This window comes from Saimiri boliviensis, chromosome 12, assembly GCF_048565385.1.
Source record: "Saimiri boliviensis isolate mSaiBol1 chromosome 12, mSaiBol1.pri, whole genome shotgun sequence".
Lineage (NCBI taxonomy): Eukaryota > Metazoa > Chordata > Mammalia > Primates > Cebidae > Saimiri > Saimiri boliviensis.
Window position 1 is genome coordinate 78,454,761 of NC_133460.1, and position 24,315 is coordinate 78,479,075.

The following is a 24,315-nucleotide window of genomic DNA, read 5'->3' on the forward strand; positions in this document are numbered from 1 at the left end:
TGAGTTCGTGTCCTTTGCAGGGACTTGGATGAATCTGGAAACCATCATTCTCAGCAAACTGACACAAGAACAGAAAGCCAAACATGATATGTTCTCATTCATAGGTGGGTGTTGAACAACGAGAACACGTGGACTCAGGGAGAGGAGCATCACACACTGGGGGCAGATGCGGGGGGTGGGGGAGAGACAGCGGTGGGGGGGAGGGAGGGGAGGGTGGCGAGGGATAACATGTGCAGAAATGCCAGATATAGTATGCATCTAAAGTTAAATAAATAAATAAATAAAAAGAATACTGCGGCAGCAGAGGAGGCTGCTTCTCACCAAAAATAAATGAGTAAGTAATAATAACAATAAAAAAGAGTTTGAGACCAGCCTGGCCAACATGGTGAAACCCCGTCCCTACTAAAAATACAAAAATTAGCTGGGTGCAGTGGTGGGTGCCTATAATACCAGCTACTTGGGAGGCTGAGGCAGGAAAATCGCTTGAACCCAGCAGGCGGAACTTACAGTGAGCCGAGATTGCACCATTGCACTCCAGCCTCGGGAATAGAGAAAATACTCCATCTCAAAAAAATAAAAATAAAATAAAATGAAATACTCTAATTTTAAGTATCTCATAGAAAGACATGGTCTTTTATTAGGATCCATTTGTGAGTATGGCCTAAGGTACAGAAAACTTAAAATGACTCAAAATGGAATGATTTCTTTTCCTTATAGATGTCAGCAATAAGTCTGTCAATTTCAGTAATTAAAGTGATATCTCTCACGGAATCCTTACTTTGGTGTAACTAAAAACCTATCTGGCTTTTTCCTCCTGCCCCTTAGCCATCATCTCCTAACCCAAATCTTACTTCAGGAAGAAGAAGAAAAGCAGTCCTAGCTCTGCTGCTCATACTTGCTCTAGCAGAGCTTGAATTTCTCAGTTTTCTCCTCTCCTTGGCCTGAGCAGCCTGTTGCTTTAAATTTGAAGAGGATTTCCTAGAGTCTGGGGGAGTGGGAAGGAGCAGAGATGGTACCACATATCCTACAGTGTTAGCAGCAGAGAAACTGTCTTGAATGAGCTGTTAGTGGCTGTGGCCAAGCTGAGGTCCATTTGCCTGCAAGCAGTCAAGAGCAGAGTAGGAAATCCTTACTCCCCATGTGCTCTTTCTTATTCTGCTTTGTGGGCTCCACCACACAATGTTTCAGAACTTTTGTCTCCTCTTGCCTTCCAGATCTGTAACATGATGAATGCCCCTGCAGATGAATACTTCACATTTCAGGTAACTGCACTCTGGGTCAGGCCTCGCCTCTCAGGGCTGGGGTCGGGGGTGGATGCTCTTGCCTCCGCTCTACCCTCCCAGTCTGCCTGATGCTCAGGTTGGCCACCGGTACACACAGGCCACTCACCCTGGCTGGGCCAGCAAGTAGCAGATTCTTCAGTGAAGGAAGAAGAGGCTAGTAAGGAAAAGAAAGATCAGACAGAAGGCCAGGGAGGGGACCTGCCACTCCCCCATTTGATCACACTCCTGGTCATTTGGGGCAGTGGTCCCCACTTTTTGGCACCAGGGACCAGTTTTGTGGAAGACAATTTTCCACAGAATGGGGGTGGTGTGAGAGACGGTTTTGGGATGAAACTGTTCCACCTCAGATCATCAGGCATTTGATTCTCATAAGGAGTGTACCACCCAGATCCCTCACATGCGCAGTTCACAGTAGGGTTCACGCTCCTATGCGAATCTAATGCTGCTGCTGATCTGACAGGAGGCAGAGCTCAGACGGTAATGTGAGCAATGGGGAGTGACTGTAAATACAGTTTCAGCCAAGTACCGCCTGCTCACCTCCTGCTGCACAGCCTGGTTCCTAACAGGCTATGGGTCAGTACTGGTTTGCAGCCCAGGGTTTGGGGACTCTGATCTGAAAGCAGCAACAGTGCCTCGCCCAGTATTCCTGCTCAATAAACATTCTCTGCATGCATGACTGGCTGGCTACATCCTATAGCCTGAATCCACCTCTCCTGATGGTTTCCTCAGGAGCCCTTCCCTGCGGCTTATTGCAACTGCTCTCAGGAAAATCAACAATTCTGATTGAGTCCTTAGAGCTTCTCTTGCTGTTAGACTTGGTTGTATCCTTCCTTCTCCACTGTGCAGAAACGCCCTGCCTGGGGAATCTGCCTCCACTCTCCACCAGATACTCCCGGGAATCAGCCTCTGTATGTGCTCCTCTAGCGGACACACTTCTCCCGCATTAGGGCTTCCTGCTGGAACCTGGCTACGGACCCGGAGTTGATCCCTCCCCTCCCCGAGTTCATCCAGCCCACCAGAAGGGCCAGCCTGTGGTCTTTACCACCTCTCCCCACCTGTCACCCCTCACCTGTCATCTCTGTCACTCCTCACCTGTCATCTCTGTCACTCCCGTCCACCTGTCCATCTCTCCTTACTTGTCATCTCTGCCACCCACTCACTCCCCAGCTGTCACCTCCTCCCAACCTGACTGTTGGAGATAAACTGGCATTTGGCTCTGCAGCCTCTTCTTTTCTGCCTCTGGGCACTTGTTGTTCTGTGTCCTGCATTTTAAAAACATCCCCTTAGAGCCTTGATCTCAGTCTGGAATAGAGACTGCCTTCCCCGGTGGGTACCGTCGGGCCCTTCTGTCTCTTGCACACAGAGCCCCATCTCTGCCTCTCTGGAAAAGCCAGCCTTCCCCAGGCTGTGGCATGCCTCCTTAGCTGCAGAACCACACCATGCCTCGGGGAAATCTGTACACGCTTGCTTCGTGCCATGCATCTGCCTGCTTCTCCCTTTGCTTACTGACATGGAAAACATGTAAACACCATATGGTTGCTCTAGTTCCTTCCTCTTTGCAATTGAAGCTTATTTGTGACCACGCTGTGCCCAGCCCTGATCCCTATATTTATGGCAGGTGGATGTCAGGATAGGATGACAGCCAGCAAAAGGGAGACAATGATTTTCCAAAGTCTGAGCCGTAGGCAGTCATCGTCTGAACAGGGAGTGGAATGGGGCTGGCCCAGGAGCACCCCAGCAGCTCTGTGAGATGTGAGGCCCTTTGCTTTCATGCTCCACTGCAGTTACTGCAGGAGCAGCTGTAAAAGCGCTCTGATGACGGGGGCAGAAGGAGGCCTGGGACCTCCCTGGGGTCTTGGGGAGTCCCCATTGTGGGATAAACCTCTAGGCCACAGGGATTTCCCAGTTCTCTGGGAAACATCAGTGTGGTGCCATGAAAACGTGCTTTTTAGATCGCCACCTGTGGGAGTGCAACTGCAATGGCTGCTGGTCTGAAATCCATGGTCACATCTGTGCTGGGGCTATGCTCTCCATGGGCCACTCCCAACTGGTAACTGAGTGTGGCAGGGACAGTAAAGCAGGCCGGATCCTGGAAGACAGTCAGATCCCCAGCCAGGTAGCATTGTCCCTGGGAATGCCCAACAGATCTGCAAACGGTTTCAGAGCAGCAGGGTGGTATAAGGGGCTCCCCCAACCTTCCATTCTTCTGTTTCTCCTTCGCACAGCACAAGGTTGAGATTGTATCTCTATCTGATGCCCCTCTCAGGCCCCCAGCCTCGCTCCCCACTTCGCCTCACTGGCATCACCTGGCATCATTCTGCAGAGCAGACTAGGGCGGGGTGGCCGCCCTCCCCAAACCACCACCCTCCTTTTGTGCTCCGCCTTCCCATTCTCCCTCTCCCTGGTCAGGCCCCACTCTGATTCTTAGATTCCTTTTTGCACCTGAGAAGTTTGATGGAAAAGCCAATGATATAAAAAGAACCGCCGTCAGAGCAAACCTGCAAAGGCAGTGGTTCTCAGACTATGTTCCTTGTGGGCACAATTGATTCGTTTCCTATCCCTGCTGCCATGAATTGCCACTGAGTGGTTTAAAATCACACAAATGTACTATCTCACAGTTCTGGAGGTCAGAATTCCAAAATGGGTCAAATGGGCTAAAATCACGGAGCTGGCAGGACTCTGTTGCTTTCTGGAGGCTCTGGGGAGAATTCGTTTTCTTACCTTTTCCAGCTTCTCAGGGCTGCCGCCTTCCTTGCCTGGCGACCCTTCCCCCGGCAAAGCCAGCAGCAGCGCCACTCTGACCTTGCTTTTGTCATCATAGCTCCTCCCATTCTGATTCCAACCTCTTTTCCACTTTTAAGGATCCTTGTAATGACATTGGGTCCACCTGGAACAGCCAGGCTAATTTCCCCATCTTAAGGCCAGCTAATTAGCAACCACCATTCTATCTGCAACCTTAATTCCCCTCTGTTGGGTAAGATAACATATTTACAGGTTCCAGAGATTAGGGTATAGACATCTTTGGGGGACGTTGTTCTGCCTGCCATAGTGTTCTTGAAGTGGACTAAGGGGTCTTCCTTTAACATCAATTAAAATGAACCCAATTCGTGTTGAACAATGAGAACACATGGACACAGGGAGGGGAGCGCTACACACTGGGGTCCGTTGGAGGGAAATGGGGGAGGGGCGGGGGGTGGGGAGGTGGGAAGAGATAGCATGGGGAGAAATGACAGATACAGGTGAGGGGACGGAAGGCAGCAAAGCACACTGCCATGTGTGTACCTATGCAACAATCTTGCATGTTCATCACATGTACCCCAAAACCTAAAATGCAATAAAAAAAAAATGAACCCAATTCACAAGGGGAAAAGTGCGTAGAATTTCCTCTGTTTTTTGTCCTACCAACTTTTCTTAAACCTTAGGTTCCTTCTGCCACTGGTCTGTCTACAAGCTCTAGCTAATGGCAAAATACATGAATATGAACTGGTAGCAAATGCGTATTTCCTGAAATACTGAGAAGCAGTCAGCAAAGCTTATTTTGGAAGCTTTAACAAATATGCATGAAGTTCTTTTGCACACATGTGATATATTTCCTATTACTGATTTTGCCTTTGGTCCGTATGATGGTATAAGTACATAAATATTTCTCAGTGTTTTCCAAAGATGCACGCTTTGCAAACACTATGCACTGCATCTTTTTTTTTTTTTTTTTTTCTTAAAGCTTTGGCCATCAGGACACAGACATTGAGGTTTGGTTTGTCTGCTTTTCATTCCACATAAAAAGACTAGTCATAAGTAGTAAACAGGTTACTTAGATTGAGCACCTATTACATCCTCAGTCTAAATGCTAAATTGTGGTTCAGGCTATAAGTGCAGTTGGAATTCCAAAAATGAAAAGTTCTGTTATCATTAGAAAAGTTAGAAAAGGCTTCAAGGAAGAGTCAAGACTTACCAGGGGCCTGCGAGGATGACTAAATAAGCCAAGGGAAGTCTTAAAGAACAAATAATATGGTGTGTTGAGTTCTTATCTATCCTTGCCTTAGCTATATACTATGCAAATGATAATCATGGTTCTCACACTTCAGAGCGCATCAGAATTACTTGGGAAGCTTACTGAAGATGCACGGCCAGGCCAGGCATGCTGACTCATGCCTGTAATCACAGCGCTTTGGGAGGCTGAGGTGGGTGGATCACTTGAGGTCAGGAGTTCAAGATCAGCCTGGCCAACATGGTAAAACCTCGTCTTTATTAAAAATACAAAAATTAGCCAGGTGGGGTGGCACAGGCCTGTAATCCCAGCTACTCAGGAGGCTGAGGCAGGAGAATCACTCGAACCTGGGAGGCAGAGGTTGCAGTGAGCCGAGATCACACTCCAGCCTGGGTGACATAGTAAGTCCCTGTCTCAAAAAAAAAAAAAAAAAGAAAGAAAGAAAAAAAAATGCATGCCCAAAGATAATGAAATAAGCTAAAACAAACCAGTTGCACATGGTCCTCGGACCACACTTTGAGAAACACTCCTAAACTTCTGTGCCTGCATCCCTCCACTAGACCCTAAGCATCTTGAGGGCAACACCTGTGATTTGTTCTCTTTTGTACCTTCAGCAACTGGCCCAGTTCCTGGCATACCATAGAGGCTTGACAAATGTTTACTCAACACACCACAGAATGAAAGACTATCTTGATGGATGAGTCAGAAAAACAAAAACCACACTCATATTTCAACAGAATTTTATATAAGGAATTAGCTAAACAGGTGTTGGAAGACAGAAAAAGTGTAAAGGGAACAGTGAGGTAACATAGGGTAAGAAGCACTTCCCATCCCCAAAGCTTGGGAAAGAAAAGGAAAAGGTTAAAATTGTCAGAAAACATACACTTGGTTCTAGTTCACACCATTGGATGTGCTAGAGTATGTATAATGGCTGTATGGTCCTAGCATGTTCTGACACGAAGTAGGAATTGCCACATCTAATACCCAATGATTATTCTTTTTTTTTTTTTTTTTTGGAGATAGAGTTTCACTCTGCTGCCCAGGCTGGAGTGCAGTGGCATAATCTCAGCTCACTGCAGCTTCTGCCTCCTGGGTTCAAGCAATTCTCCTGCCTCAGCCTCTCAAGTAGCTGATATTATAGGCGTGTGTTATCACACCTGGCTAATTTTTGTATTTTCAGTAGAGACAGGGTTTCACCATGTTGACCAGGCTGGTCTCAAACTCCTAACCTCAGGTGATTCTCCCGCCTTGGCCTCCCAAAGTGCTGGGATTATAGGTGTGAGCCACTGTGCCTGGCCTCTTTCTTTAAATAAAAATAAACTAAGTGACGGATGGGTGGTAGCTATCAGGGAGGAAGTACAGGGGAGTCCTGTAGTGATGGAATAGTGTATTATCCTGATTCTAAAGGTGGTTGAAAATCTACACAAGGGATAAATTTGCATAGAACGATATGTACACACATACACACACATATACATGCACAAGTAAGTGCATACAAATCTGGTAAAATCCAAATCAGTTCTGGATTGTACAATGTCTGTTTTCTGGTTTTGATATTGTACTATAGTTACACAAGACAGTGGAAAATGTACTATAGTTGTGTAAACACAGTTACCATTGGGTGAAACTGGGTGAAGGGCACCTGGAAACTGTACATTTCTTTTGCAATATCCTGTGAATCTATGATTACTTCAAAATGAAAAGGCAAAAATAATAATAATAATAATAACTTGAGGTCCCTTCTCATTTGTAGAAAGGACCTGTAGATGAAACTGGCTGGGTCATTAAGAATGTTTTGTCCCTGCCTATTGTCAACAAGAAAGAAGACATTGTGGGAGTGGCTACATTTTACAACAGGAAGGATGGAAAACCTTTCGATGAGCATGATGAATACATTACTGAGGTAAGTGCAGTAATAAGAAAATGGCAGTGAATGCAATTCACAAAATAAGAGAGGGCGCATAATTATTTGTTATTCTGGAATATTTTGATGGGCCATTAAGACATGAGTCACACATAGCTGTAACCAATATGTTGTTATTTTGTCATTTCTATTTCCTGACTTCTATAAACTGCAACATTTTCTACCAAAGTATAAAACTGTAGCTTAACCAAAATTCATGATAATACTAGGAAAATGGGAAAGAGGATTTTCCTCTCCTTTTTTTCACTCCTTCTTCCTGTTACCTCTCATTCTTATTCTTACTCCCAGCCCCTTGCCTAATTTTTAGGTCCTGGTTGATTATACTGGTGTTGGTAACCCATCTCTCTTCGAACAAAGTATTCATGATGCATGGTACACTTTAAAAAGCAAGAACTCAGCCAATGTTATTGTCTGACGCTGATGATTAGTATGCTTTTCTCAAATTAAAAGAAGGAATGGGGTGGTTGTTGATGGAAAGGAGGTTGATAGAAAAGAATGCAGATTGTTGCCTCCAAACCAATTTTCCTTTAACTGAAGAGAATTAGAATCATCTTTTATCCATTTCAGACTCTCACACAATTTCTTGGATGGTCTCTTTTAAATACTGACACCTATGAAAAGATGAATAAGCTGGAAAACAGAAAGGACATAGCTCAGGAAATGCTCATGAACCACACCAAAGCTACTCCTGAAGAAATTAAGTCCATCTTGGTAAGTGGGGAATTCAGTCCTGTGGACATAAGCTGCTATCTAACCAAATATTCTAGAAGTCACCCAAATACTCAGAAGTCTGACAAATGTGAATGGTTTACTCCTGGGCTGAGAGAGAGAAGGAGGGAAAGAGGGGTTGGAAGAAGACATGGATGGCCCGGTGTACAGAGACCCTTACTGGAAGTACAGCTGCTTGGCTGGAATAGTGCTTTGTTAAAAACAGCCCCTGAGGTTGTGGGAGCTAGAATAATAACATCTAGCAAGAAAAAAATATATTTTTGGAAGGGAAATGTATCGGTCAGCTATGGTCGTATAATGCTGCATAACAACAACCCTAACACCTCTGTGGCATGCAGTAATGAACCTCTGACTCTCACTCCTATTTGTGGGTTGACCAGGTTTTGACTGACAGTGGCTGGGCTTGGCTCCAAGCTATGAATTTGGTTTGCTCTATGTGTCTCTCATCCTTCTCAGACAAGGAGCTACCTGATATACATACTTCTCACAGAGATGACAGAGGTGCAAGAGAGCAAGCCCAATTGTGCAGGCATACTTCAAGTTTTGCTCACATCACATTCACAAAAATACTCACTGGGCAAAGAAACCCACATCACAAAGACCAATGTTATGGATGATGGGGGAGCAAGTGGGAATTTGCTAACCATGTTCTAATCACCACGAAATGAAGGAAAAATATCATGCACCCACCATCTCTATTCCTTTTATTTCCCAAGCTGTGTGTGTGTGTGTGTGTGTGTGTGTGTGTGTGTGTGTGTGTGTGTGTGTGTGTTTAGGTATAGTTTTGCAAGAGTGGGTTGTTTTTGGTGAGGGTGTTGGTTTTTTGTTTTGCTGAGTGGTCTGAGTGTAACTCAGTTTGAGAGTTTGAGATGTTAAAGATGAGAAGATCTGGGGAAAATAAAGGAAATTGCAATAAGCTAATAGAAAAATAAATGTAAGCCACTCATTTTCTTTTTCCTACATGCAAACAACCCACATCTCTTTTCTTCTTCTTCTTTTTTTTTAACCAGCTACTGTAACCATTTTGGGGAAATTTAAAAAATCAAATATATTAGATTATTTCTTGAAAAAAATTCTTCATAATCAGGAGCTATAGGTCTTTGTATCCATGATGAAAAATGCTTCTTTGCCATGGAACTTATTGTATTTTATTTATTTACTTATTTTTAGAGATGGGGTCTCACTCTCTTACCCAGGCTGGAGTGCAATGGTGTCATTATAGCTCACTGAATCCTCCAACTCCTGGGCTCCAGGGATCCTGCAGCCTCTGCCTCCCACATGTTTTAAATATATCTTACCTAATATTTTAATAGTAGAGGAATCGGATGGAATTCTTCTCCTTTAGGAATTTCACACCTCAATTGCTTTTACATTTTAGAAATTTCAAGAGAAGTTAAATGTTGATGTAATTGATGAATGTGAAGAAAAACAACTTGTTGCAATTTTGGTAAGTGTTTTCCTTCTAACCTTAATGCCTGTTAAATAGATAATATATAAATCCATAATATATTAGGACATGCTTTCTTGTTTTTCAAGTAAATGTTGAGTTTTCTCTTTCCTGATACTTCTCAAGGGTAAAAAGAAAGATTTCTTCTAAAGATAGATCTTCTGATTTCCTGCTTTTCTTCATCTTTGTCACCTCTGGTCCAATTCACACAGATAATTTACAATTGCAACTAGTCTAGACTACTGCTTAGGGGAGTTCAGGCACAGAATCTGGGGATATCAAGGCACAGTTTATTTTAATAGCTGTGGATGACACCATGGCCACCCCAGGGGACACGACAGAGTTAAGAGTGGAGCATGGATCCTTCTAGGCACAGGCCCTACCCTCCACCTGCCATTTCTAGCTTCTCTTCTGGAGTCTGAAGGCTTCTGTGCTTTCTTGTTGTTGCCATTAGGCCATCCTATTATTTCTGGTTGAAATTAACTTTGTCACTCTACTAATTCTGTCTTTCGTTGTGTCCAATCAACTGTTAAACTCTCAATAAGTTCTTAATTTCAGAGAGTTTTTTCAGTTCTAGAATGTACATTTAATTATTTTGTTAAGGTTCTCTGTGTTAAAACTTTTTATCGCCGGGCGCAGTGGCTCAAGCCTGTAATCCCAGCACTTTGGGAGGCTGAGGCGGGTGGATCACGAGGTCGAGAGATCGAGACCATCCTGGTCAACATGGTGAAACCCCGTCTCTACTAAAAATACAAAAAATTAGCTGGGCATGGTGGTGCGTGCCTGTAATCCCAGCTACTCAGGAGGCTGAGGCAGGAGAATTGCCTGAACCCAGGAGGCGGAGGTTGCAGTGAGCCGAGATCGCGCCATTGCACTCCAGCCTGGGTAACAAGAGTGAAACTCCGTCTCAAAAAAAAAAAAAAAAAAAAAAAAAAAAAAAAAACTTTTTATCATTTGATCTATTTTGACTATCTTTTCCTTTATTAAAAATGTATTCATGTTTATTATTTTGAGGTACCCATCTTAATATGAGAATCATCAATAGATCTTAATACCAGAATCACTCATGTTTTCATGTCATTGGAAGTTCCCTTTTCTCCCATTTTGCTTGGCTCCCCCTTTGAGCACCATCCTCTCAGCCTGGTCCAGAAGACCACCCTTTCTTCTCCCCACCTGCCCTCAACAGTAGGCATCTTCTTGGAAAATGAAACTTTTGTTGACATCCATGACACTAGAAATTCTCTAGTTTCTCATTTAAAGGAATAAGGATCTCATGTTGTAGAAGCAATAAAGTGGACACATAACCAGTAGACTTCCTAAAAAACCAGCCAATTTTGAATGTAAAATCTAATCTGGGCAAATCTCAAATCATTGCTGCATACAATTGAGGAATATAACATATATTTCAGAGGAGTTCTCCAAAATTATCCTGGCGTAATTTCTCTGCTACGTAATTATTTGTCCATCCTCATGTACCTGAGTGTTTCTGCAGGTCTGCACTTTCAAGTTACCTTCAGGGAAGGCTCAGCCGATTTTCTAGGTGTAGTAGCAACAGTTCCGTGCAAGAGTGTTAGGGGCCAGCCCAGGCTCGGGGGCTGGGGGGACTGGAAACCATAATTTTGATTTAAATAGCCATATGCCATTTGGTGTTGAAATCTGCATAAATAGAGCATGGGCTGTCCCCTGAAAAACATTCAACTTACTAAGAGGAGTGACCTGCTTTTCCCTATGTTTGTGTTCTTCTCAGCGTACTATTAAGGACATACTACACATTCAATAAATACCCACTGAACCGAATTGCTACTCAGGTCTGTCTGGTACACCCACATAGGTGCTGCTAACTTCCGCCTCTTGGCACTTTCTCTCCCATGTGGAATCATCTCCCCGCTTCATTCTGCCAGCTCAGCTGCACGCACGCTCCTCCAGCATCTCTCCTCATTTAATTTCCCACTGTCCAAGGTCTTTCAGTTTCTCCCTCTGCATGGAGCACTGGCCATACTCTCTGATTATTCTAAGCGCTTACTATTCATCTACATTTTATAACCACTTTATTAAGTTCTTTAAGGGCAAGATCTATATTTTTATTTCTTAAGTCGCGCCAATGCCATGTGCCTACTTCACTGTTTATTCACATAATCTGGAATCCTAACTAGATGTGAATTCAATGAAATGTCTGCACGTCACCGGTGTACTGCAGGGAATTCATTGTTTTATCCATCCATCCATTTATTCATCAACAAACATTTCCTGAGCACCTTCATGGGACAGGTACTGCGGATGTGGGATATGGCCGCAAATAAGCAGATGATCCCCGCCCTCGGGGAACTCACATTCTAGTGGGAAACTGTCACTGAGCATATAAAGAAAAGTAGGAGAATTGAATTAAGTAGTCATTTACTGTTCACTGAATATTTCTTGAACAGAAAATAAGTTGAGTATTGAAAATGAGTAAGGCTTTTGTAACTAAACATTTTATTTTGCATCACAGAAACAAAATAGCTACTGGAGTTGGATTTGGAATGGTATCCTGTCACTTAGAAAGTTTTTAATATAGCCAAGCCTCAGTTTCACCCCCTGTGAAATGGGGGTAATCGTGTATGCCTGCTGTGAGGATAATCTGTGCAAACTGCAACATCTGTTTGCTGGCACATGGTGCCTCAGCGAATCACACATTGTGCTCTTTTACTGTAATTTTGTTTCACACCAATGTTGACTATGGGAGTGGAAAGGGAAAACAGATGAAGTGTTCTGAAACAATCCTTCCTTATTTCAACAGAAAGAGGACCTGCCAGACCCACGCTCAGTAGAACTGTATGAATTCCGCTTCAGTGACTTCCCCATTACAGAGCACGGATTGATTAAATGTGGAATACGACTGTTTTTTGAAATAAATGTGGTGGAGAAATTCAAAGTACCCGTAGAGGTCAGATGGCATTTAATTTAAAATACTGTGTGATTTGGTGGCTCTATGTCACTGATGTTTTCTGTGGTTCAAAAGATGGACTCGGTTTGAATTTTAGATTAACTTTCTAAACACATCAGCTTAACCCGACAACCGGACTAACAATTCTTTTTAGATAAGATCGTCACAGACCCTCTAACCTTTAGAGTTTGATTCCAAAGTTTGAATGGTGTTGTCTTCTTTTAGGTTCTTACCAGATGGATGTACACTGTGAGGAAAGGATACCGCGCTGTCACCTACCACAACTGGCGGCATGGGTTCAATGTGGGACAGACCATGTTTACTTTGCTGATGGTAGGTGCAGAGGGCCGTAAACACTGGCAAACCTGCCGACTTCCCATTTGAATATGATGAGAAATAAATACGGTCTATCATTTTAGATCAGTAATTTAAAAGTTCAGGGCACAAACCCCTCTCCATTGCAGAGGAACCCAGGGAACGTGGGTATCCTTGAGCACTGGTGACACGATCACTCGGACGTTCACATTACTTTCCTTCTTAAAGGAAGGTTCAGTCATTACCCACAATGCTACAATACTCACAGGAAATAAAGTGAACTTGCTCCAAAAACCTAGTGGGCCTTTTCTCTATTGCAGGCAGGCCTTGCTGTGCTTGGTATAGAGGTATATTGATTCAAATCAATTATAGATATATGTATATATGTTATTTTTTTAGACTGGAAGATTAAAGAAATACTACACGGATCTCGAAGCCTTTGCCATGCTCGCTGCTGCTTTCTGCCATGATATTGACCACAGAGGCACCAATAATTTGTACCAGATGAAGTAAGTGAACACATGTGCAATCTTGACACTTATTGGTGGACATTGGAAGGTACCTAGGGTGAGAGGAACACTTCTCCCTGTTCCTTGGCCCAGTCAATCCCTCTTTGCCATGTTTGGAAATCCCAGGGCTGGGTTCTGTTCCCTACCAAGCTTCTGCCTTCACCACAATGTTGCTCTTTCTCCCTAGGGGCCTACATCCCCCTTTCCTTTGTTTTCATTTCCAGATGTGCCTCTGTCTTCTTCCTGTAGGACCTCAGGCTTTCTTTTCTCAACCTTGTTTAATCAGAGTATTGAATTCCTATATTAAAGTGCATGAATCCAGCTGGGCATGGTGGCTCACGACTGTAATCCCAGCACTTTGGGAAAGTGAGGCTTACGGATCACCTGAGGTCAGAAGTTCAAGACCAGCCTGGCTGACATGGTGAAATCCTGTCTCTACTAAAAATACAAAAATTAGCCGGGCATGGTGGCAGGCACCTATAATCCCAACTACTAGGAAGGTTGAGGCAGGAGAATCGCTTGAACCTAGGAGGAGGAGGTTGTACCAAGCCAAGACTGTGCCACTGCACTCCAGCTGGGGCAACAAAGTGAGACCCTTCTCAATAAACAAACAAGATGCAAGAATGTTAGGCTTACACCTGTATACTCCAATGGAGCATTTCCTAGCTCAGGGTAGAGAACACTACTTCTGGGCTCACTACACTTCACTTCCCTGGTCTTTTTGCTTCTACAAAACTCTCCTTCAGCCGGTCTTCTATCTTAACATTGATGCCATCTTTCTCTCTTGCCACAAGAAAGGAAGTACAATAAGAAGGGTGCAGGCTCTGGGCTCAGGCAGATTTGGATTCACTGTTATGTACACAAGTTATTTAAGCTTTCTAAGCCTCAATTTCCTCATTTGGAAAGTAGAATTATAATAATAGTATCCAGCACACAAGGTTGTTGTAAAGATTAAACGGAATCATGCATATAAAGCCCTCAACTCATGGTAGGATCTTGGCAGTTAGTAAATATTAGGTATAATTGCCAGGCGCAGTGGCTCACGCCTGTATTCCTAGCACTTTGGGAGGCTGTGGCGGATGGATCATGAGGTAAGGAGTTTGAGACCAGCCTGACCAACATAGTGAAACCCTGTCTTTACTAAAAATACAAAAAATAGCTGGGTGTGGTGGTATGTGCCTATAATCTCAGCTACTCGAGAGGCTGAGGGAGAATTGTTTGAACCCTGGAGGCAGAGATTGCAGTGAGCCGAGATCACGCCGCTGCACTCCAGCCTGGGAGACAGAGCAAGACTCCATTTCAGTAAAAATAAATAAATATTAGGTATTATTATGATTACTATTATTATGATGTCATTGGAACTCTTCATTCACCAGCATTGCTCGTGGCCCAGCCCAGCTCCTTGAAATGGGTTTTAAGATTGTCTATCTGCCTTAGCCACACTTCATTCTCATTTCTCACATATGGCTTACCCCTCTCCAGAAGTAATGAAGTGTTATACACAGAACAGGCTTTGAAGTCTTGGGTTTGTGGGGACCAGCTACTTCCTGGTTGGGGGATCTTGGACAAATCACTTAATCTGTTTGAGATTCAGTTTCTTAGCCATGAAATGGATCAAGTATTGACCTCTCAAAGATTGTCGTGAGAATCAAATGAAATTACATAGGTGAAACCTGTGAGAAAGTGCCTACTAGGCAGGGTTCATATATAATTTCATTGAATGAAAAGCATTTTGTAAGCAGTGACTCCTCATCTTCAGCAATTCTACCTATTATAAGGCTTTGTCTTGAAAAGACGATCTCCATCCAGACTTCAGGCAAGAGACATCTTCATCTCAAAAGGCTCCAGCCTATACTGGCCACTCACTCCTCCTGAATGCAAGTCCCCTGATAGTCACTGAAGTTCTCTTCCTCCTTCTTAATCGGTAGTATACTAGCCAATTCAGTTCCAGAGAAACACACTGAGCATCTCCCAAGTAGCTGGTACTACAGGTATAAGCTACCATGCCTGGCTAAATTTTAAATTGGTTTTGTGAAGACCGGGCCTCCCTATGTTGCCAGGCCATTGTTGAACTCCTGGGCTCCATTTTTCCCTCTGGAGACAAATTGGGCTATAGACAAAGTGGGACAGAGACCAAGCTAAGGATTTGATACCTACTACCTCATTTAACCTTCACAGCACAGTGAAGGGAGGTACATACAGGAAGTACTGTTATCCCTCTCTTTTACTGATGAGCTCAAAAGATGAAGTCAGACTTGCCCTAGGTCATAGGAAGTAGCAGGACTGAAGTTGGCATCTTGCCTCCAGGTTTGCAGGAAGGATAAATGCAGCCACACACTACCCTCTGCATTGGCCTGGTTTCCTTTCATCATTCCTCCTCTGTCAACTCAACTGTAGGAGCATGTGGTGATGGAAGGGCTTCCTGACTACAGACTGGCAGTGTGTGTGTGAATGTCTGTGTGTGTGTGTGTGTAAATTCATCTTTCATTGTTTTGAGACAGGGTCTTACCCTGTCACCCAGGGACTGCAGTGGCAGGATCATGGCTCACTGTAGCCTTGAACTCCGGGGCCCAAGCAATCCTCCCACCTCAGCCTCCCAAGTAGCCGGAACTACAGGTGTATGCTACCATGCCTGGCTTTTTGTAGAGACAGGGCCTCCCTATGTTGCCCAGGTTGGTGTTCAACTCCTGGGCTCAAGTAATCCTCCTGCCTCAGCCTCCCAAAGTGCTGGGATTACAGGCATGAGCTACTGTACGTGGCCAATTAATTCTTTTTTTTCTTCCACTAAATCATTTGTGAGTGGGTTGCAGATACTATATTTCATTTCTAAATATTTCAGCATGTATTTATTAAGAATTAGGAGGACATTCACTTACATAAACACAATACAATGATCACCCTCAGGAAACTTAACATTGGTGTAATACTATTATCTAATATACAATGTTTATTCAAAATTTCCCAGTTATCACAATAATGTCCTTTATAGCTATTTTTCCTTCTAATTCAGGATCTAATCAAGGATCACACTTTACATTTAGTTGTTAAATTATCTTTAATCTCCTTCAATCTGGAGTAGTCACTCTACCTTTTTGTGTGTTTCAGGATGTTGACATTTTTGAAGCGTCTAAGCTAGTTATTTTGCAGAATATCTTTCAATTTGGATTTAACCACTTTTTTCCTGATTACTAAATTCAGACTAAACATTTTTTTGCAGGAATTCTACATAGATGATGTTGTGTCTTTCTCAATGCATTGTGTCAAGAAGCCCATTATATCAATTTTATTTATAAATTATGTCCAATAGATCTCTTTATGTAAAGCAACATTTTCTCCTTTGCAATCAATAAGTAATATGCAAAGCATTATTTTGAGACCAGATGAATATTTAGCTTCCTAATTACATTTTTAACTAATGTTTTTAAACCTAAAGGAATTAAAGATACCAATCCTTTCTAACTAGAATTGAGGTTTATTCATTTTTAAAAATATATATTTTAAATTGCTACATAATAGATATTCATATTTGTGGGGTACGTGATATTTTGATACATTCATATGATATGTGATAGTCAAAACAGGGTAATCGAACTACCTATCACATTGAACATTTATGATTTCTTTATGCTGAGAACATTCAAATTATTCTTCACTAGCTATTTTGAAATATACAATAGGTTGTTCTTTGCTATAGTTACTCTATTAATTTATTGAAGACTAGGTCTTATTTATTCTACCTACTTGTATATTTGTACCCATTAATCAACCTGTCTTCATCATTCTCAGCTCTCTTCCATTCTTGGCCTCTGGTAACCACCAAATTACTCTCTACCTTCAAATAAAGAAAATGTGGTATATATATATAAATATTATTCACCTGCCAAAAAAATAAAATCTTGTCATTTGCAGCAATAGGGATGAAACTGGAGATTATTTTGTTAAGTGAAATAAGCCAGGCATGAAGAGTCAAATATCACATGTTTCTACTCATATATGGAGGCTTCAGAAGTGGATCTCCTAAGACAGAGAGCAGTTTGGTGGTTATAGAGGCTGGAATTTACTCATTTTAAAAAATATCGAATGCCAACACAGAGGAGTTGTTTAAATATGTGTTAAAATTATGATCAATTGTAATATTGATTAGATATGGCCTAATTATTCTCCAGCTAAAGTATTTGCTTTCCCTGACCTGCCAGTAACCTGGCTATGACCTCTCCCAGCCTAAAGTTTTGTTCTCCATGAAATAAATAAAACTTCTCTACTAAGGCTACCAGTGATGTTTTTTTATTTCTTCTTCTTCTTCTTTTTTTTTTAGACAGGGTCTCACTCCATCACCAGGCACCAGGCTGTAGTGCAATGGCCCGACCTTGGCTCACTGCAACCTCTGCCTCCCGGGTTCAAGCAATTCTCCTGCCTCAACCTCCCGAGTAGCTGGGACTATAGGCGCGCGCCACCACGCCCAGCTAATTTTTTTGTATTTTTAGTAGAGATGGGGTTTCACCATGTTGGCCAGGAAGGTCTCGATCTCTTGACCTGGTGATCCACCCACCTTAACCTCCCAAAGTGCTGGGATTACAGGCGTGAGCCACCGCGCCCGGCTATTTCTTCTTTCTTTAAAATAATTTATTCTATATTTTCATGACAGCCTTCACATCATCTATAGACCTTTGACTTCAGCCTCTTTTACCCAGAAGGCACTGAAGAAAAACCATACAAAAAAGACTGGAGCCCTCACTTATATAAAACTGTGATCTAATTGTTAATAAATGGGAACTCTAAGCTTAAATTTATGTCACTGTCTTGGGGAAAGAGAGAAATGTTTCTTTATAGTGCTTTTCATCTTGGTTCTATGCAGATAACCTATGGGCTTCCACAGGTTTGCTGTACATTTTGTAAGTCATAGTCCGCCACCATAAGCCCCAGGGAACTTAAAAAATTTAGATACAAAGAGCTGTTCTCCTTAATTTAAACAATTCAATCACTTATGCCTTCAACAAATTCAGGGTTTGTTTTGTTTTGTTTTGTTTTCCCGAAAAGAGCAAATTCTCATTTTCTAAATTTAGGAAATCTTTTCCAATATATTATTTTTGACCAATTCACAGGTATTGAGTTGGGAGGGAGGAGGAGAGACATTAAGAAAAATCCTGAAACAATAAAGATACTGTATCATAAAAGCCTATGTGTAATTTTTAAACAGCTAAAATCATGGCATATCGTTTTCCTTCTAGATCCACATCTCCATTAGCCAGACTCCATGGTTCTTCTATTTTGGAGAGGCACCACCTGGAGTACAGTAAGACTCTGCTGCAGGATGAGGTACGTGAACCTCTCTTTACAGCTAAACACAAGTTCTGGGTCAAAGCACTGACCCACAGAGAATGCTTGGAAAAAGGGTAGCCTTGAGTTACAGCGGTTGATAGTGTATATCCTTATTGAAGTCAATTGATAGAAATTGCTCTATTGCAATAGTTTTTGAACAACCAAGTTGGAAGTAGCTGATACAGCTGAAGAGAGCCATAGAAAGTCACAGAATCTCTGTCGGTCTGTGGGGAAAGAAGTAAAAGCTTATGGTGGATGCAAAAGGGCTCTGTACATCCCAAGCATATATAAATGTAAAGGGGAAAGGCAGCTACATGGTCACTGATTTTCTTACTCATTCAGGGGGCATACGCTATCGGGAATGGTCTATGCCTTTAAGAAAGTCAAGCTTTCATAGTGGAGTGTATTAATACATTCTTACATTGCTGTAAAGAAATACCTGAGACTGTGTAATTATAAAGAAAAGAGGTTTAATTGGCTCACAGTTCTGCAGGCTGTATGGGAGGCATGGCAGCAGCAACCTCTGGGCAGGCCTCAGGGAGCTTACAATCCTGGTGGAAGCTGAAGGAGGAGTGAGCACTTCACATGGCCAGAGCAGAAGGAAGAGAGGTGAGGGAGGGGAGGTACCACACAACACTTTTAAACAACCAGATCTCATAAGAACTCACTCAGTATTGTGACCAAGGAAGATGGGGCTAAATAGTTCATGAGAAACACTGTCCCCAAGATCCAATCACCTCCCACCTCCAACACTCAGGATTACAACTGAACATGGGGTTTGGGTAGGGACATAGATCCAAACTATGTCATGGAAGTAGGCATGTCTTAGCCAGCCGCCATCAGAGAGGCACCGAGCCATGCTCAGAGAGTTTCAAGGGAGAAACCTCATTTGTGTGAGGACTGTGGTGGTGGAAAGGGGCGAAGAGGTGGGATCAGACATGGCTCTCTGCAGGAGTGGCTCTGAGCCCCTTGAATTCATTGTGAATTGCACATATTATATACTACTAGCCTTCCAGAGGGTGTAGTCATTCTTCTTCCCTTGATCAATTTTATTGAAGGAGTATACAGGCATGTGGAAAGTTGTGGATGTCCTCTAATTACACTTTCTTAAGAACGGTCCAAACCAAAAATGATTAAGGTAAGTCATTATTAGATTGAGGTGAGCACTGTTTTGTCACAGGCAGTGAACTTGTTTAGAATCACTTGCTCATGGACAGGCGCAGTGGCTCATGCCTGTAATCCTAGCACTTCGGGAGGCTGAGGTGGGTGGATCACAAGGTCAGGAGATCGAAACCATCCTGGCCAACATGATGAAACCCTGTCTCTACTAAAAATACAAAAATTAGCCAGGCATGGTGGCACACACCTGTAGTCCCAGCTACTCAGAAGGCTGAGGCAGGAGAATCGCTTGAGTGCAGGAGGCGGAGGCTGCAGTGAGCCAAGATCATGCCACTGCTCTCCAGCCTGGGCAACAAAGCAAGACTCTCTCAAAAAAAAAAAAAAAATCGTTGGGTGTGGTGGCTCACACCTGTAGTCCCAGCACTTTGGGAGGCCAAGGTGGGCAGATCACCTAAGTTGGGAGTTCGAGACCAGCCTGACCAACATGGAGAAACCCCCTCTCTACTAAAAAATACAAAATTAGCTGGGTGTGGTGACACATGCCTGTAATCCCAGTTACTCGGGAGGCTGAGGCAGGAGAATCACTTGAACCTGGGAAAGGCGGAGGTTGTGGTGAGCTGAGATCAAGTCATTGCACTCCAGCCAGGGCAACAACAGTGAAATTCCATCTCAAAAAAAATAAAATAAAAAAGAAGAAAGAATCGCATACTCATTAAGAAACATGAGCCCTCTGAAGAGTGGGCTTTTCTCAGTTTCAAGAATAATCTTTTATTAAACGCTCAGGGAGAATATATAGCAATATATCCAAGTTTAGAGATAATACTAAATTCTTCTAGGTAATGAAAATCCAAGATGGTCCATGAAGCCAAGCAGGAAAGTCTCATAAGGCAGAGCAACTGGGCAGAAAAATGGAAAAAGAAGAAAACTGCTTGCGTTGTTTTAACAATCTGGGATTGACACAGCACCCAACAGCATTGCCATCCCAAACCTGCTGTGCCATTTCTAATTCTGCAATGCTCTTGGAGAAGCACTAACCTCATGTGAGTCCAGATGGTGGCTCTCAGACATAGGTACCTGGACCAACTCTCTTGGACTCATTAATTTAACAGGGCAGGGTCAGGCAGGCTATTAAAGCACAGATCCTGGGTCTCATTCTCCCCATTACTAACCAGACTGACTGGAGTTTGGGCCTGGGAATCTGGTTTTGAACCAGACCCCTTTTAATTCTGATATGCAGACAGAATCTCTCCTTGCAGTAGAATTCATAGCATAGGTAACATCTGTTCTATGAGAATTAAAAGAAGGAGCAGAAATGAAAGTAATTCAGGAAGGTTAAGAGTAAATCGTTATTACCTAATTTGTTATAAGTCTTTGTTTTGCTGGTTGGGACAATCTTCAGTTTCTGAGTAAGAATTTTCTGTACATCCCACTGTTTATATGATACCACACTGAGGTAGTGTCAAATGTAATTTATCATATAATCATACAGTTACCTACTAAAACAAAATAGTTTACAAACAGCAGCCAAATATCTAAATGCTTCACACTGTAAGGCTCCTAGTATCTTAAATGTTTTTCTTTCTGGGATTTGGCAGTTTATAATAAAGTTACACTTTTCCATCTGAATTTTTTTATGTTATTTACTTTGCAGTCTGAACTGGATTTGATGGCTATATAAAGACTTATTATTCTTTCTAAAAAGGAATATTGCATCTCAGTAATCTGTACCATCTTTTCAAGGACCTCTCTGTAATACCACTCAACCTGCTAACTGCAGACTTTTAAAGCCTTGTCAATAGAGTTGCTAGGCAATGCAGTCACACAGAGCCTGTTTATGAGCATTCAAATGGGACACACACACAGATTGTTATCTATCAGATATTCCTTTTACATTTTGGGGAGACAATGTGGTTCTTGTATTTTTTCATTCTCTGAAGAAAATATACACCTTAAAATTTTTATTTTTTTAAATAAGAGAAATATTTGGGATTTATCCAGTAATTTCAGCATCTGTGGGCATTACTGAGACATTCTGTTTGGCATATTAGAAGGCTTTGAATTGCAATGTCCTTCTATCTTAGCAGAGGCGAATTTACTGCTTTGGGGAATAGAACTGCCTGTGCTCTAAACCAGACAGAAATCAACGCTTTAACCCAAATGAATGGGTGGAAACCTTGTTAGCAAAATTTGCACCAGTAGAAATTTAAATACTAGAATATATTGTAGAAATGACAAAATATTGCTCAGCATAAATAACAAAATCCTGTTATTATTCAAACATTTATTTCCAAAGCGTATAATTTGATTTATGCTTTTTCATACCAAACCCCATCAGCCTGTCCCCATTTTACACATAGAAATAGTGAAAGAGAAATCAAATACCTTGTGTACTGCCACTAGCAAGGCAAAAACATGTTGGCAATATTTTCTTGCGGGTGTTACAGGCACCACACTGAGGATTAGAATGGCCTGTACTTTCCCTGGACTCAGCTAGCTCGAGAGCCCCGATCAGAATGAATTAAAGGCATTTCTACCTGTTTGGGGAGTGTTATGCAGAATTCTTATTTCCATTGCCATTTTAACAGGGAAAATAAAATAGACTCTTTCCGTGAGCAAATGAAAGCAGCTGAGCAAGTCAGCGCCCATGGCTAGGGCTGGGAAGTAGGTCTCCTTTCTCATCTGGTGCACCTGTCTCCACATAATGTCTTCAACACAATGCCTCCATAAAATGGAATATTACATACTTACATATCTTCAATATTCATTAACAGTTATAAACATTACATATGCTCACTATAAAAGTCCAAACAATAGGAAAAACATCAAAGACAAATATTTTTTGAATTGCTTCAAATCCTACCATCCAGAAATCAGTATTTCATTAATGTCTAGTGAACCTCATTGTAGTTACCCTGTGGATATGTACAGGCAACATGGAGAGAAGGAACTTTTGAAAAATGTAATCCCACTATTCAAGCTATTTTTTAAAGTCAGAACTGGTTTTTAATTAACTTCATTGAAGTATATGTACAATGAACTGCATCTTTTTTTTTTTCTTTTTTGAGATAGAGTCACTCTGTTGCATGATCTCAACTCACTGCAAACTCCACCTCCTGACTTCAAGTGATTCTTGTGCCTCAGCTTCCCAAGTAGCTGGAATTACAGGCATGCACTACCACACCTGGCTATTTTTTTTTCTTTTTTTTTGAGGCAGAGTCTCATTCTATCACCCAGGCTGGAGTGCAGTGGCATCATCTGAGCTCACTTTAACCTCTACCTCCTGAGTTCAAGTGATTCTCCTGCCTCAGTCTCCTGAGTAGCTGGGATTACAGGTGTGCACCACCATGCCTGGCTAATTTTTGTATTTTTAGTAGAGACGGGGTTTCACCATGTTGGTCAGGCTGGTCTCGAATTCCTGACCTCGTGATCCACCTGCCATGGCCTCCCAAAGTGCTAGGATTACAGCCATCAACTACAGCGCCCAGCCTAACCTGCATCCTCTTTAGAGTGCCCAATTCTATGAGTTTTGACTATTTTATCGTTGTTCTGCATCTTGATTGTGGAAACCACAATCAAGATGCAGAACATTTCTATCACCCAAGCAATTGCTCGTATCATGCCCCTTCACAGCACATCTCACTCTCCACTCCCAGCCCTAAGCGGCAACCATTGAAATGTTCTCAGTTGCTATGGATTAGTCTGCAGTTTCTAGATTCTATCTAAGTGCAATAATACAATTATCACAATAATAGAATATTCATGCAATCAATCACACTCTTTTGTGCTGGCTTCTTTCATGTGGAACAATAATTTTTAGATTACTCCATGTTGTGTATATCCATGATTCTTTCATTTTTTTTAGATAGGGTCTTGCTCTGTTGTCTAGACCGGAGTGCAGTGGGACAAACATAGCTCTCTGCAGCCTTAACCTCCTGGGCTCAAGCAATCCTCCTACCTTTGCCTCCCAAGTAGAGGCATGAGCCTCTATACCTGGCTAATTTTTTGTATTTTTTGGAGAAATGCATTCTTGCTATGTTGCCTAGGCTAGTCTTGCTATGTTGCCTAGGCTACGGTATTGAACTCCTGAATGGAAGGAATCCTCTCTTCTTGGCCTTCCAAAGCACTGGAATTACAGGTGTGAGCCACTGTGCCAAGCTAATTCATTCTTTTTCATTGCTAAGTAAATTCCCTTTATCTTAAATAAAAGATACTGCATTTAACTTTATTTGAATTTAACAGAAGAAACGTTTTTGAAATGGAAGGAATTGCAGAACTTCACATAATGGTATCTTTATCACAAGAAATGTTAGCTCTTAAAGAGCCCTCTAAAATGAATAACAAATGACTATGAAAAATTATGAAAAGCTGTAGCTGAGCATTTAGATGTTTGGCATTTTTAAGCTATGTGTGTTAACTTATAGTATCTACTATCTCCCTTCTGTGAAATATAAAGCAATTGGTATACTTTTTCCCACATCTCTGTTTTATATGGAATTATCATTAGTACATTTTTTATCCCATCAATATTTATAAAATTATATTTTGCTCTATAATTTCCACTATTGTTTATTTTAATTCAACATTTAAATGCATCCAATACTTTTTGATTTGCATTTCAATATAAATTTTGTAATTGATTTGTCCATTTACAAAATTGATTTATAAATGGACAAATCAATTATAAAATGTATATTATATACACACAAACTTGTTGGTATTTTGGTTGGATTTGGACTGTATCTATGGATTATTTTGTGTT

At 42.0% G+C, this 24,315-nt stretch overlaps 1 protein-coding gene across 1 annotated transcript in view; it reads left to right on the top strand.

The window, feature by feature from the left end:
* PDE6C (phosphodiesterase 6C) overlaps positions 1 to 24,315 on the top strand; it is a 61,126-nt gene that overhangs the window by 21,973 nt on the left and 14,838 nt on the right. Inside the window, exons 8-15 of the mRNA XM_003922381.4 lie at positions 1,215 to 1,262; positions 7,025 to 7,174; positions 7,763 to 7,906; positions 9,303 to 9,371; positions 12,148 to 12,294; positions 12,520 to 12,627; positions 13,009 to 13,118; positions 18,347 to 18,434. Coding sequence (XP_003922430.1) covers positions 1,215 to 1,262; positions 7,025 to 7,174; positions 7,763 to 7,906; positions 9,303 to 9,371; positions 12,148 to 12,294; positions 12,520 to 12,627; positions 13,009 to 13,118; positions 18,347 to 18,434 — 864 coding nt within the window. The remainder of the gene's footprint in view (positions 1 to 1,214; positions 1,263 to 7,024; positions 7,175 to 7,762; positions 7,907 to 9,302; positions 9,372 to 12,147; positions 12,295 to 12,519; positions 12,628 to 13,008; positions 13,119 to 18,346; positions 18,435 to 24,315) is intronic.